Source organism: Chrysemys picta, chromosome 3 (assembly GCF_011386835.1).
Source record: "Chrysemys picta bellii isolate R12L10 chromosome 3, ASM1138683v2, whole genome shotgun sequence".
Lineage (NCBI taxonomy): Eukaryota > Metazoa > Chordata > Testudines > Emydidae > Chrysemys > Chrysemys picta.
In genome coordinates this window covers 206064851-206080658 of record NC_088793.1, presented here as the reverse complement: position 1 = coordinate 206080658, position 15808 = coordinate 206064851, and the positions used below count along the sequence as shown (strand labels likewise).

The 15808-nt window shown below is 49.9% G+C and overlaps 1 protein-coding gene across 1 annotated transcript in view; it reads left to right on the top strand.

Annotated features, from left to right (window-relative positions):
- The window catches only part of TTBK1 (tau tubulin kinase 1), a 144411-nt gene that overhangs the window by 67189 nt on the left and 61414 nt on the right, over window positions 1-15808 (top strand). The window contains exons 4-6 of the mRNA XM_065589857.1: window positions 1431-1504; window positions 7865-8005; window positions 9422-9526. Of these exons, the coding sequence (XP_065445929.1) occupies window positions 1431-1504; window positions 7865-8005; window positions 9422-9526 (320 nt within the window). The remainder of the gene's footprint in view (window positions 1-1430; window positions 1505-7864; window positions 8006-9421; window positions 9527-15808) is intronic.

The following is a 15808-nucleotide window of genomic DNA, read 5'->3' as shown; positions in this document are numbered from 1 at the left end:
AAAGGGCAACAAAAATTATTAGGGGTTTGGAACGGCTGCCATAGGAGGAGAGATTAATAAGACTGGGACTTTTCAGCTTGGAAAAGAGACGATTAAGGGGGGATATGATAGAGGTCTATAAAATCATGACTGGTGTGGAGAAAGTAAGTAAGGAAGTGTTATTTACTCCTCATAACACAAGAACTAGGGATCACCAAATGAAATGAATAGGCAGCAGGTTTAAAACAAATAAAAGGAAGTATTTCTTCAGGGTCTGGTACAATTCAATATTTTCATTAATGACTTGGATAATGGAGTGAAGAGTATGCTTGTAAAATGTGCGGATGACACCAGCTGGGATGGTATGATGGGGTAGTCTGCCCTTAAGGGTAATAGAGCCTAATGGTCAGCCGACCCCATCAGGTGGCATGGCCCTTTAAAAGTTTGAAAAGTCCGACTATATATATACCAAGATCTGGGAATGGCTGGGAGAGAGGAAGCCATCCCGGGAGCAAGAGGGAAGAAATGCCCTTAGTGTTTCTTTAAGTGCCTGGGGCCAGGAGCTGTGCAGAGAGGGCAGGGCAGGACTCCTCTCAAGGGTGACCTGTTAAGCCCCCTGAAAGCCAGGCAGCTAGTTAAAGAGAAGGTCCATCTGAGGGAGAAGCTGTTGAAGGCCCCAAGCTGGCTAACCCACAACTCGGCTCCCAAGAGGAGCTGGGGCTCCTGCTTCAGAAGGGCCAGAGGATGTGATTAGCAGAACCCAGCTCCAGCCAGGAGAGCTGGAGACACTCCTGTCTAAGGAGAGTGTGAGGAACTAGCAAATACGGCTCAGCTCCAAAGAGGAGTTCTGGGCTCGCCTGCTTGAGGGAGGCTGAAAGGAGTAACTCAGGGAAGGAACTGGGAAGGGTTCCAGAAACAGACTGTTTACAGGTGAAAAAAGTCTCTTGATGGGAGGAGCCGGAGATTGCTAGTTGGACTGAGCTCAAGATGACAAATGTCCCTGGGTGTATCTGAGGAAGCACCTCCTTATGGTTATGGGACACCGGCTGTGGTGTCAGTGGGTGGCTAGCAGCTTTGGCCTTGAAGGTTTAATCTGGAGTATTTACTATTCTAATTCTAGCTATTGTTGTTAGGCCAATGTCCTGTTCCTGGTTGACTCCTGCTGAGCTCTCGGCTTCAGTGGTATCCAGTGGCTGTGAGTTCCAGAGGCTAAGTACATGGGGTGGGAAATTTGAGATTCTTCAGTTTCATTGGCTGGCCCAATCAATCTTCCCTAATATCATTCCTCCTTCTTACTATGTAAACTTCTATTGGGTTTACACTTATTCCTCTTTTAAGATAAACGGTCCCGTCTTTTAAGGCTGACTAGATGTTGGCTGTGAAGCTCTTTCTCTGCAGAAGCTGGGTCTGGTTTCTTATATTCTATTGTGTATGTTTGTATTTCCCTGCAGGGAAAGACCATGTTTGCAGATTTATCGGCTGTGGAAGGAATGAGAAATTTAATTACGTGGTCATGCAGCTTCAGGTGAGTTCTGTTCCCTGTCTCAGAGACACCTGGGCTTTGCCGTTGTTCCCAGCCAGCAGGAGAGTGAGGTGAGAGTTGGGGTGATGGCTGGCTGGCTGAGGGAGGGGATCTTTTGATGCCTGTTGCCCCTTGGATCCTTATGTGGCTCAGCATGAGAGTCTCCCCTTCTGTATAGTCAGCACCCCCAAGAGCCCACGGAGCTACTGGGGCTCTGTGTAGGGCCCATGGCAAAAGCAGCTGTCCCCCACAACGGGCCTTCGCAGGTGAAGAGACAAAATTACTGGCGGGGATTGCGGCGAGGGGAGAAACAGCTGATGGAAGGCCCTCGTGGGGAGGGGGGGGCGAGAATAACCTCTCCTGAATGGAGATTTAAAGCAGCACCTTCATCTTGGTAGTGAGCCAGTTTCAAACAACGAGTTAGAAGCAGATTTATATTTGACAACTGCCCCAGAGTGTCTCTCGGCCAGTGTTGGGGGTTTTACAATCACATTTGCCTGTCGATTATTATTTATTGTATTGTTCGTGTGACAGTAGCACCCAGAAGCGCCGACTGTCCTCAGGGCTCCATTGCGCTTGGCGCTGTATAGTCATAAAATAAAAGGCCCTCTCTGCTCGAGAGAGTTTACACCCGAACCAGGCACAATGTGACAGATGGGTGCAGAACGGTGTGGACGGAAGGTGAGGGTGACGGTAACAAGTACTAGGAAGTCAAAGTCTCATCTACTAGCCCAGGGTACAGATTCTCTCATTCACTTATATTATTTAATTTAAATTAAATTAAAGAATCTTTATATTTCTTTAAATTAAATGATACAAGTGAATGAGAGAAACGGGTAGATCACCACTAACTGAGCAGCTGCCTAGCCTGTAATGTTAGACAGCTTTCCAGTGGGCATCGCCGCAGAGGTGGGCGAAGAAGGGAACTGAAGGCCAGAGGAAGCGGCTGTGTGAATTGGTATGGGGAGGGTGTTCCATGCATAGGGGGCAGCATGGAAGAGGTGCCAAGGTACGTGTTGGTGCGGGGGGGAAGCAGAGAAGCAAGTGATGGTGGCTGCCCTGGTTGATGGAGCAAAGAGGATGCTGAGATGTGCCATACACCAAGTCCTGTCAAATACCCAGAGCAAGCGAGCTGGCAGATAGACAAGTAGGGTTTTCACCAGCCCCTTGAAGGGATCTTATGTGGTATAGCTAAAGATAATAGGTAAATGCTATTCAGAGAGAATTGGTGACTTTTTTGTTATCTTGACCATGCCCCTTCAAAATAAACATCTCATTCTTTTAGCGAGTACTTCTTGTCCCCTGTGTTTTCCTCTTGGTGCTGGATGCAGTCAGCGCCTCTTCTGTCTAGGAGAATCTTGCATCCCTCTGAATGCACTGGGTGCAAGGCCTTTTCAAAAGGACAGGGAAAGCCACGGAGGCCAGGCTGAAAATGTACCTCTTTGGCTGCTCCATGTACCCCATTGGACCCTCCTGGAACAGCCATCGAGGTTCTGAAGAGTGGGGCTAAAAAACCAGCACCGTCTAACTTCCCTTGTCTGTTCCTGCGAACCTCCAGAGTCGTTCCTGCTGCTTTTAGTGGCAGTAGTTGTAACCCTCTCGCCCGTGCTAGCCCTGCAGAGCCAACACAGCCGTACAAGAGTCGATGCAGCCTGAGCTCCTCAACAGAATTCTCTTAAGATGTAACTGCAAGACCCAATTCTGCCCCACTTCCACCTGTACAAGCCCCCTGAAGACAAGGGGCCATGGGGTAACGGAGGACAAAACGTGACTGATGGTGTACTGTCAGTGCACAGGCTGAGTTGGAAGGGCCGGCTGCTAGAAAAACCTGCTTTTTTTCCTTGTCAACGGAGGCAATTTTCTATGGAGTCATTGACACACACACTCACGGAGGCCGTTTTCACAGTGTCACTTGACAGTGCGGTTTTAGTCCCAGACGTTTGTCCGTTGCGCGTCGAAATCAACTCTCCTGCGGCTGCTCCAGAGCTGCCTTCTCACTGCCTCTCCTGGGACGCTCTGCAGGACCCCAGATTCCCTGGCACTGCAGGGGACTTTCTCCTTGGGCCAGCAACACTCAGGCTCTCATTCTGACTGTTGCTACTTTGGAGCAATGTCTGGGACGCATCTGCTCCTTGCAGCTGCTTCTCGACCCGTTCGGGGTTTCTGATGTAATCAGGGCACTTCAGGGTCACGGCTGTCTCCCAGACTTCTGCAGAGCTGCTCCTGTTTTCCCGTCATGGCCCACCATGGCTTTCCATGCCCCTGGGTAGCTTTACTGACCTGAGACCATGCCTTTGTCTCCCTCACCTGCCATGGGAGGATTGTGGATGGAACAAGCAGCCTTCGATGTGTGCAGTTGTTGGTTTGATTCCTCATGATTCCAGTAGCGTAAAATAAGAACATGAGAGGCCCCAGAAACAACCTCCTGGTAACGGGACAGCTCTGGCTGCACTCCACAAAGCCAGAACAGTCGGAGTGGATATACAAGCCGTGCTCCCTTTTCTTAACTCACAGAGGCAGAGAAAAAGAAAAGGCTAGAAAGCCAGGTGCAGCCAAACCCTTAATACTTCCTTCGTGACGTGGTTCTGAGACGGGGCCTGGATGGAGACCGAGGGTGTTTCATTGGGTTTGGGAGTGATCTCTAGGATGCCCGTATGCACAAGTCCCCAGCCGGCACCTGCAGTCCTTTCTAGCCCATTCTTTTGTGAACTTGGCTTGAGTCATCCTTTCTATGTCTGTGACATTCCATATGTTTCTGCAGGGGTAGAGATAACAGGGTTCTATAATATAGTGTTATCAGCACACCACACATAATCCCTGTGTTTATTGTAGGTCCTCCGAATGTGTGCAATAACACAGTGTGGCCTTCTGCCAAAGGAACTCTTTTCCTAGGTGCTTTTGATCAGTTGATAGCCTTTTCTGATGTTGAAGATTACCAGGAGAGTGCTTCATCAAAAGAATTACACATCTCAACATCCACTTTCTCTTTGCCGGTCAAAAAAGGCATAGGCTGAGTTCAGAAGACAGGGATAAACAGAACCCTGTGATTTGGATACATAGTCCATCCTTAGCTTTCATTCAATTGTCTTTAAAGCTATTCATGAGGGTTAGAACAGGGCCTCTGAAAGACCTGTGGTTTTATAGCTGTAAAAAAGCTCATATAATGACAGTAGGTAACAGGAGAGGAAGCAGCTACAAAGGGTTCTGAGAGGGAAATTTCATACTTACGGTAGCATTCCCAGAGCAAAAATACATCTCGGTGATACGTATGCCCTAAACTCTACCTTAGCAAGCAAGTCAGAGGCTGTAACTTTCCAGAGAGCAATTGTATCTGCCCCAAATCAAACCAGCAACAAGTAGTCAGCTGCACCTAGTATATTTCAACTCCTAAAAACACAGTTGACTCTATTAGGCAGTTTACCTTGCAGTCTTTAGTCTCCTTTGGTCTATTTCAGGTACATCATCTACTCCCAATCCACTCCTGGTCTAACAGTCCCCCTGTGCTACAGACTTGCAGAGAACTCTATCTATGTCAGTGCTGACTCAGGTAGCGTAACCGCGGTTTGGAAAAAGGGAGGAGAAAACGTCAGCCATTAGGGCTGAAATGGAAAATTAAGATCTAGTTACCAGCTAGTGAGCAGGTGTCCCAAAGGAGGTTTTGGCTGGAGAGCTGTGCTTCTGTAGTGCCTCTGCCTTGCGGTGCACTCACTGATATTTGAATGGTTGCCGGGGGAGCCCTGCGAAGGACTGAAGCTGGGTGTTTGCTATGGGGCACTCATGGACTGCCAGTACCACAGTGAGGAGACCCAATCCATTGACAGAGTTGCCAGCTCTTGGGATTTTATCAAGTCACACAGTAGCTGCTGTTTTTTAAAGCTGCTCATGATTTTTTCACTGATTTCTTGTGAATTGCTGCCCTTGTTAAAAATGGACACATATCTCATTGCGGCCTGTGGGACTGAAGTTAGGGCATGCCCTAAGTCAAACTAGCTGCCACATCCCTGTGCAGTTTGCAGGTAGAAGTGATGCGGCCCCTAGTAAAGATGGCCACCATCTCCCATAGGGTCTGTGGGATTGAAGCCAGCCTTCCCTTTGGGAAGATGACCAGCTCCTGGATTCTGTGGTTAGGAAATTGCAAAGAGGCAGGAGAATATGGCATGCAGGAGGGACACTTAGGGGGTGGAAGGGATCTTGGGAAGAGACAGAAGGCTGTGGAGGTTAGAGGGAGAGTGGGGCCATAAAGAGGAAGATTGGGTGTAGGAGGGGGAATGATAAAGGTGCAGAGGAGTATGGGGCAGAGCAGGAGAGTGTGAGGGGTAGAAGCTGTGGGGCAGGTCAGTGAGGAGGGTCGGGGGGAAGAGGACGTTGTGGGGGAGGATATGAGTGAGGCAGGACGCTGGGTGGAGCAGGGAAGGCGGCTGGGTGGCGGATGGGGGTAATAAGGGGGTTGGGGGATAGGATGGCAGCTCCCTTAACCCAGGGGATATGAGAGGGGAAGGGCAGTCGTTTCTGAGTGTGCGGTGAGGGGGAATTGTGAACCTGAAATGATCACGCACAAACTGGGAATGGTGGCATGTCCCGACAGCACTGAGAGCATGGCGTGCTTCCTTCTTGTTTGAAAACCTCGTGACTTTTAATCCCATCTTACGATTTTTTCCCCCCTGGAATCTGACTTGTGATTTTTAACCACTCGGGGCTGGATTTGCTGTTGATAAAAAAGGCAAAGGTTAGAAATGTGGGTGATAAATGGTGAGATTTAGCCGGGAATCAGGCAGTTAATCTCTGAGGAGAACAATCCTGAATGCAGGTAACAGGCAAAGCAGGGAAGCAGGGATGCTGGTGGGCAGGCGCTTGCACTGCGTTATGGAGGGAAAGGGTAATGGTGAGTTTAGGCTGCATGCGCAGAGGACCAGGTCACAGAACAGAAAGAGGTAAAACCAAACACCAATCCTGCAGCCTGGCAGCACATTCCTGAAACTGGGGCCTGGGGCAATGCCCACAAGCCAGGCTGCCGCACCTGCTCCACACTGCAGCAGCAGCAGGGTTAACACCAGTCAGTCCCCCGGGAGGGGGAATGTCCCCTGTGTGGACAGGCATGCTGATTCTGGGGAGACTAGACTGAGGGGTGGCATTTCTGTCCAGAAGGGACCATTCTGGTCAGCTAGTCTGGACACGGGCAGGGACCGTAGGTTTGCTGCAAAGAGTGGCGTGGAGGCAGACCTGCAGCTTGCCATGTCTGTGCTGGGATTTTACAGCGCATTGGTGATGCCATCTTAAAACAGCTGTTTCTTCTAGTCTGGACGTGGTCATGGAGTGAAGGTGGGGGACGCGGTTCGGGGGACGTGACTGTGGTGGCGAGGGAAAGTGAGGGATGGGGATGTGACTGCAGTGGAGTGGGACACAGATGGGGGGACGTGACTTTGGTGGAGTGAGGGCAACTGTTATCGCTGGGTGCGGCGTGAAGCGGGAGGTGAGTCTATAAGAAGAAAGGCGAGGGAATGTATGAATGAAGGCAGGGCAGAGGGGGAAAGGGCGGAATGGGAAAGCTGTGCGTGTGATTACCTATTCCACACACACAAGAAGAAAGCACATCATTTCTGGGGGCTCATTGAAGCCTGTGACCTGGATCTCACCAGTGTGCTTACATGAATATAATTTAGTGGTCATAGTTCAGTATTCTCGTGAACCGGTAGCCTTTACTTAGACTCAGAAATGAACGAAGGTGGAGGCTAAATTACCACTTAGTCATGGAAAAAAATAATCTCTCCAGGAAAAATCTCACTCTAGCAACTCTGTATGTGGCCTGCTTCTTAATACAAGAGCGTTGCTAGGCCTGGACTTGCATGAAACTGCTTACATGAAGTTCCCACCCCAAGGACTGGGTGTCTTGGTGGGGACTCCTAATGGAATTGGTTCCAAAAGGTGTTAACAGCCTATGGGTGCTTGGCTCATTGACCACCCTTGTGACGGTCTGACTCTCTGGCCTTTCTGTTGAGCTTCCAGCCAAGGGCTGACTATGTCGGGACACTGACATGGGAACCATCTGTGTTCAGCACTCTACCTCCGGGGCTGTGTGTCTGTGTGAAGCCTGCCCTGCTACTGTCCTTCCCAGGCCTGTTTTGAGGATAAATAAATGGGGTGCTTCAGCTTCCAGAGCTGTCAGTCTGGCACCTTTTCTCAGCAAGTCATTCACTGGAAAATGAAATCCAAGAAATAACGCAGACCCAGGTGTTCGCACATCTCCGATCGGGGGGGGATGGGGAGGGGAGTGTGTGTGTTAAGAATTCTCTGTCTGGATGTGGATTAAATGCAGCCGATGGTACGTGTGAGATGTCGGGGTACACACCGCATGAATTGTTTCAGGGCCGGAACCTTGCAGACCTCAGAAGAAGCCAGCCTCGGGGGACTTTTACGCTGAGCACAACCCTGCGATTGGGCAAGCAGATTCTAGAATCCATAGAAGCCATTCACTCTGTGGGATTCCTGCACCGGGATATCAAGCCGGTAGGTCGTTTTCGAAGCGTTTCTCCACTTTAAGATTGAGTCAACGGTCATCCTGGTGGCTGGGACCGTGGGCAGTCTTGGCAGAGGCTACCATGTTGCCCCAGTCGACATGCGAGAGAGGAGTAGAGTGACGTATTCCCCAGCCACCCCTTTGCTAGAAGAGGCCACTCTACAGTGGGTCTGTGGCTCTGGTGTCACACTGCCCCCCTATCAGATCAGATTCTGGAGCCAGGCTACGTCCACGTATTTCTCTGGAATCCAGCCCATCACTGCTAAGCAGCTGTTACAGAGGTTCAGAAAGGGCACCCTTCCGTGTGCCCCAACACGATGATAAAGGTCACGTCCACGCATTTGTCTTTGCTAAAGAAAACCCCCTTTCCGGAGCCATTATTTCACAAGCAGGGGTATCTGCATGTCCTGGCAAACAAGCTAGAGGTGCGGGGAATCCTGTGTTGGCTTCTGGGGAGTTCTCCGTGCCGAGAAAAGGCAGAAGGCGAAAAGACAATAGCCTGGCTCCTCTGCCCAGGGAGGAGTGATGCCCCACCCAGGGTCAGGGTCAGCCCACTTCTCGGGGCTTCAGCAGGGAACACACCTTCCATATCCACCCTCCCTTCCCCTATCCTGGGGCCTTCTGCAGGGGCTCTCTGTTCCCTACAGGTTTCTACTCTACAGACCACTTGCCCGAGAGTCAGAGCCTGCTCCAGGGCCTCTTGTAGGAGCCAAGCTGCTTCCTGTAGCCCTCCCCCCACCTTGACCCAAGGACTTCCTGCCAGGCCCTCTCTGCTCCTGGCTGCTTTCTCCTTAGCGGCTCCATCTCAGCTGGGAGCTGGGACAAGGCCGAATTCTCAGCTGGTGTAGGACAGTGTCCCGCCATTGACTTGCTGTGCCTGTTTACTCCAGCTGAGAATCAGACCCAGCATGGCAGAGTTATGTGCAGGATAGTGGACTCTAGTAACTATAACATGAAGAAGAACAGCAAGCACTTTCTGCCCATAGTAACCCCAGCCTGAGTGGGGATGCTCCTTGTTCACTACAGAGCTCTGGATGTGGAGTTTAAATAGTTCCCGTAGCCGCTGAAGTTTTGCTGAGTTAACACACACTCTGGTTTTATAGTTATCTGGATTATCCGTAGCCACCTGTCTTCAAACTGAATTCTAGGTGGGGGAGCCTGGAACCCCCTTCACTGCTGGGTTGCTTCTCTACTCCTTGGGACACACTTTGAGCCTCTGACTTTCTCTGCCTGGGGGAACCAAACACGTTAGCAAAGAAACTAGGAACTCATGGTGCTGCCTGGACATGCACTGTGTTCCTGCCTGAGACATCGCTCGGTGGGGTGGTCGGGTGAGTTCTGAGTTTGGTGTGAGAATGGCTGTTGCTATCCAAACTGATTACTTTATTCTTTTCCTTTTTGGCCAGTCCAACTTTTCCATGGGTCGCCTGCCTTCAACCTACAGGAAATGCTACATGTTAGACTTTGGTCTGGCCCGGCAGTACACCAACACCAACGGCGAAGTCCGGCCAGTAAGTGACACCTTTTCCAACTCTGCTTCCACTCAGGCAAGGAAAGGGGTTTTGTTGTTTTGTTTTGTTATGACATGTATTGGGACTGCTTCTCGGGCTGGGTGGGGGTGCGGAGGGGTTGTGTTTGAGCTGGGAATGGAGGAATCTTGCTGTTGTCTGAGAAATGTGGGTTTTTTCCATGCTAACAGTTTTCCACGATGTGCTCGGGCCAAGCAGGCGGGAGGCCAGAGCTGTCCGAGCTGGTGGCCTCCCTCCCCCCGCAGTAGAACAATCCCATTCATGTCTTTGTCCGGCCTAGTCTGGGGAAGAGAGCTGGGCGTGTTCTTTAGAGTTGTTTGATCGCAATGCAGCGGGAGTCTGAAGAGGACACTGCTCTTCCAATACACTGGGCTGATGTTCACCAAGACGCTGGGCTGTCACCACTGCCAGGAGCCTTGTTCCTTCCCCGCCTGGCTTTGTCTCTGTGCCCCCTTTCCGATTGCTGAGCAGGGGGCTCAGGGTGGGGGGAAGGGGAAGTAACTTGCTCTCCTCTGTGTGTGTGTCGCATCCAGCCCTCTTGCTCAGTAAAGTATCGTGTGGGCTCAGGCAGGAGTGCAGCGCGAGCTCCAGAGATGTGCGTCTCACCTGGATCCCGCTAAGCTGCAGGCCGAGCGCTCCTGGCTTTGCCATCGAATAGGTTGCTCACCGCTCCAGGACCGGGCCTTGGCGAGCTCCAATAATCTGTTTGGCTGGCCGCCCAGTGTCGTACCCTTTGGCTCCAGAGCCTCTTATATCCGTACGCTCTCTGGAAGCCACGCTCCCTCTCCACAGAACCCCACCTAACTCATCCGGAAAGTCCCAGGCTTTGGCCCAAAGCGCTTCTACCCTGAGGCTGGAGCCTGCTGGGCTCAGGGCCTGAAAGCCTGACTGCCCAAACTCTGGTTCAGTGAGTGGCTTCCCCGCTGCTTAGGGCCTGTCTGGCTAAGCAGACTATGGGCAGCAGCTAGGTCCCGTCAGTCGCTACCACGGAGAAGGCAGAACTGGGGCAGTTATCGGGATGCTCCTCCTTTATCTGATACACCCCCCGGCTCCAACCATGTCCTGCCTGGAGGGGGGCTTCAGCAGCCCCTATGGACTCTGCATTCAGGAGGTTCTATTAGGTGTGTGTGGGGGGGGCAGACAGGGGCATTACCAAGTGTAGAAATCTACACAGAGCCTTCCCTCATGGGATTCATTGTTATAGCCTGTGTCAGTGCTGGTGTCATCAATAAAGCGTCTTAGGAAATCAAACCAAAGCAGCACAGAATCAAATCCTGTTTCGCGTAAGGGCACAGTTATGGCTGAGCCACGTCAAATTGCCCGGGAGTCACCCTTGGTGTGAACATGCTGGGCTTGCGCCAGTCTAAAAGCTGGCGTAGGTTTATCGTGGGTCTCTGCACCATGGTGGCTGTACCGATATTCAAGCAGGACTGGACATTCCCCTGGTAACAAGACTATGCAGAGTTAGCACAGCGAATGTTACCAGTATTTCTGGAAAGGAGATCAGTCATCCTGCTTCAGGGCTTAAACCAATTTCTAACCATTAGAGACCAGGATGAGACCTTCCTGGGGTGAGATTATCCAGCTGTTTCTGTGGGGCTTCTTGCACGTTCCAGTTAGGTTTAGGATATCACACTCCCGCCCATCTCCATAGTATCTGGTCATCTTCCATGTAAAACCAATAGCAACAGCGAAATCCCCAGGGGCCTCCATGGAGACTCTGGCCCTTCTCCCTTTTTGGGGTCAAGGCTGTGCTTGGATAGGGAGTTTAGGCTGGTTGGCTGATGGACTTGTTATTGTGGGGGAGATTGGGTTGATGGAACATTGCTGAGGGTGGCCACTCTCCGATACAGAAGAGTGACTTCATGGAGCTCAGGTCTGATCCGGTCTGACAACTCCAGTTTCGTTTCACTGACAGCCACCATTTTCAGATACAAGCTCTCAGTTTTTCTGCCCCCTGCCCCCTCAGATCACAGCACTTCAAGGGCCTCAGGAGGTGGAGAAGTGTCACCTCGCCCCACATGGTCTTTTCCGGCCAACCATTTAATGAGACTGACATCTGTCTGTGTGCTCCGTCCCCCTACGAAAGCTTTGGCCATCTTCTTCTCAAGTCAGTCATTCTGCTTTGGTCCCACCCTCACCACGCACGCCTCCCATCACACCAATTCACCCAAACAGCCCTTGCCCCCCACTCTCTAACTGCCCAAGTCGGCCACCAGGAAGGAAATTGTCTTGTGAACCCAATAGCAGCAACACCACACTGGCTCGGCGGAGAGGCTGTGCTAGCGAGATGCTCTGAGCTGGAACGTGACTTTAAGGCCTGTCCATTCTGGGGCCTGCCTGCCTTCACTGAGACCCCATTAATAACCACAGGCAACCTAACACACTCAGACAAACTGATAAGAGCTTGCATTATTCTATTATAATCCCATTGAATTCGACTGATTTTTCCTAATCCCCCTCTGTCCAAGCTTCTTGACTGAGGGTGAGTTGGTGGTGTAGTTTCCAGGAAGGCTACACCCTTCAGCCCTTCTCTTTAGAGGTTATGGGGTTTCTGTCTTTTTGGGGGTGCCTGCAGGAAGTTACCCAGACAGCAGGAAACACAACAAACCCAAGATTGAATGGCTAAAAACATAGAGGAGATGGAGTGAAAACAAAACCCAGGGTTTGCGTAACCCCTGTAGACCGACACTCCTCCTACGTGAATCAGAGACGGCCTTTTCTGCACGTGCCTTGACAACTGTCCCATCTCAGGCCATTAGTGCAATAACTGGGTGTCAAAGCCAGTTCCTCAGCGTAAATTTCATAATCCAGTGCTTGAAACTAGTCTGTGCCAAACAGGATGCAGGAGGAAGTATCAGAGGATCTGGTGCTGGGGAATGACATTAAAGGAATTGGAGACCAAGATTTATATAGTGTTTAGTATTTTATGTTCATTATACGGCCCCCCCAACATCATGGTGGGCTGTGGAAAGGGACTTAAATGGAAGTTTACTACACTATTCTTTCTTTCTGTGAACGGATAGAGTCTCAGAACGCTCACACTGGTTAGACTGCCAACCTCCTGGGGCCAGGAGTACAGGACTCAATTTAATATCTCAAAATGCTGGAAAGGTTGTTTTAAAGTGAGGTGACTGAGAGGTAAAGAGAGAGACCCCACAGCAAGAACTACGTGGCGAAATGGCCTTTATGTTATTAAGAAAAAAGAGACTGTGACGGGTTCGGTCACAGGGATTCCCTGGGGACTGTCATCTGATGTGCTGAAATTACCTCTGAGCCTGTTTCTGGGCCTCAATTTCCTTTTCTTAATTCCATTTGCCTTTTGTGTTCATTTTCCTTCTCTGCAACCTGCAACCTCTGTGGTTCCAGCTTCTTCTGAGCTTCGCGCTCACTCATTTTGCTTAGTTTTCTGTCCCTATTTCCCTTACCCGAAATAAGCAAAGAGAAAATAAGAAACCAGTAAATACTTTGTCTGTTGTCCAGCCACCACACTTAAAAACTCACTTAAAATCAGTACCAGCGCCTCAAAGCAATCAGCTGTGCACATATCCTGCCGACTATGCCACTGTGATGCGTTCGGTCACAGAGATCCCCTTGGGACTGTCACCTGACGTGCTGAAATTACCTCTGAGCCTGTTTTCCCTGCCAGCTTGGGACTCCAGAACTCTGCCTTGTTGAGCCAGACACACTAGCCTGCTGCAACCCGACCCAGGGTCTGGTCCACGTCCCCAAAGCTGCAGATTTAACTGAAAACAGCTCAGCAGGTTGCCTATCTCCAGCACCCAGACACTCAGCTCCCAATGGGATCCAAACCCCAAATAAATCCATTTTACTCTATATAAAGCTTTTACAGGGTAAATTCATAAATTGTCCGCCCTCTATAACACTGATAGAGAGATATGCACAGCTGTTTGCTCCCCCAGGTAGTAATCACTTTCCCTGGGTTTATTAATAAACAAAAGTGGTTTTATTAAGTATAAAAGGTAGGATTTAAGTGGTTTCAAGTAATAACAGACAGAACAAAGTAAGTCACCAAGCAAAATAAAGCAAAAACACGCAAGTGTAAGCCTAATACATTAAGAAACTGATTACAGATAACATCTCACCCTCAGAGATGTTCCAGTAAGCTTCTTTCACAGACCAGACTCCTTCCTAGTCTGAGCCCAATCCTTTCCCCTGGTCCAGTCCTTGTTCGTTCCAGCAGACATCTCAGGTGGTAAGCAGGGGTTTTCCCATGACTGTTCACCTCCTTTTTCCTGCTCCACCCCCTTTTATAGCTTTGGCATAAGGCGGGAATCTTTTGTCTCTCTGAGTCCCCACCCCTCCTCCTAAATGGAAAAGTACCAGATCTAAGATGGATTCCAGTATCGGGTGACATGGTCAACATGTCACTGTAAGACCCCTAGTCTCCATTCCCCATGGGCTGGCCCACACCTACACAGGAAGGATTGCAAGTAAATAAACCATTTACAACCAGTTGTCCCAGTCACTGGGAGTCATCAAGATTCTAAACCACCATTAGTGGCCCACACTTTGCATAATTACAGTAGGACCTCAGAGTTATACTTCATATTTCTAGCTTCAGATGCAAGAATGATACATGCATACAAGTAGGAAGAATATATTCAGTAGGTTATAACCTTTGTTATGATACCTTACAAGAGACCTTTTGCATACAGCATATTCCAGTTACATCATAGTCACACTCATAACATATTTCCATAAAACATATGGAGTGCAACGTCACAGAGACTATTGTTGAGCGAATGGGAAACAAACGATGGACAGAAGAATACAGCATGTTCAGTGTGGGGCAATCCGTGTGGACAGCCACAACTCTAGTTTTATGAAGGAAGAAGTTCCAGGTGTGGTTTGAGGCCTGGGTGTGGGCAGAATTCTGGCCAGGGACCAGTAAAACAGTGGAGGGATTACACTACCTCAAAGTGAGAGACTGACAACTCAGGGCTTGTGCATGTTACAACTTATGTCCACTCGGGGGGGGAGTAAGCCACCCCCCTGAGCGACGCAAGTTACACCAACCCAAGCGCCAGCCTGGACAGCATTATGTTGGCGGGAGAGCCCAAAGCAGGCAGTGAACATTATAGCATGAACCGAATCATACAGACAAGAGGCATAGCAGAATGGAGACAGAACAGACTCACGTGTGTAAAGGAGCCAGCCTAGCCTCCTTATTAGGTATTTGTGTCTTTCGTGTCAGGGCCCTCAGAGTGTTCTCGGTTTGTGGATAATAATGCACTAGCCCTTGATGACGCCTTCGGTTCTGCCGTGGGTTGCCACCTCAGCGTGTCCGCCAAGAGCTCCACCTCCTCAGGAAGCCGGGCTTCATATAACGCTCATGTCCTCTAGCTGCTTTTGAAGCCAAAGCGCTCCTGTCCTTTCAGATGCTTTTCTCCAGGATGCACCCCGCCCTCCCAGGCAGCCAAGTCCTGATTTCGATTTGCAGAACTGTTGTCCTAAGATGGCCAGGCGGATTTATTTTTTAATTTCAGTGTGAGAAAGATTCCTTCTGCCCTCAGCTCTTCAGGGTCACAGTTCAGCCCGGAGTAAACAGGGACATCCTAGATAAAATCCTCTAAAAAGAGGCAGACCTCCAGGAGAGGCTAATGCCAGCTAACTGGGGGTGGTGTAACATAGTATGCTGTCATGACTGTTACCTAACAGGATTTGTAAGTAACCTCGGAGAGAGAAGCTTTGCAGTTATTCAGCATGCTGAACTGCAGGTGTTCAAGGCTGAATTCGCACTCCGTGCGCTCTCTATAGGAACCCGGCTCAGCACGGGCAGTAAGTGTGTTCATTTGTGCCTGGTGCCTACGGCCTTTTTAATATAATCGCAGCAAGCTGTGGATTCTTTGCATTTTCCAAAATATTCATTGAAAAATTTCCAAATGAGCTGTTACTTCACCAGCTCAGTGCAGTCATTTATTGGCCACCAAGGGAAAGGGGGGCTTTTTTCTGGGCTGTAGCTCTCCTGTTTGTCTGAACTGGCAATGTGCTATTGTGCTCTTTTGCTTAGTCAGCTGCAGTCCATTGATTAGATCTGTCTCCTTGTGCTTCAGACTGCACTGCAGTAGTTTCCAGTGCCTTGCTGAAGATACTATATGCAAGTGCGAGGGACGGTCTGTCTATGCAGAAGGAAAGCGTCTTAGGCAGAATGGTACATAGCCTCTTTAGAGGAACGTGGTCAGTGTTGCAGGGCAGGGTAACTAAGAAGATTTTAATTTTCTGACATTAATTTTCAGTGTA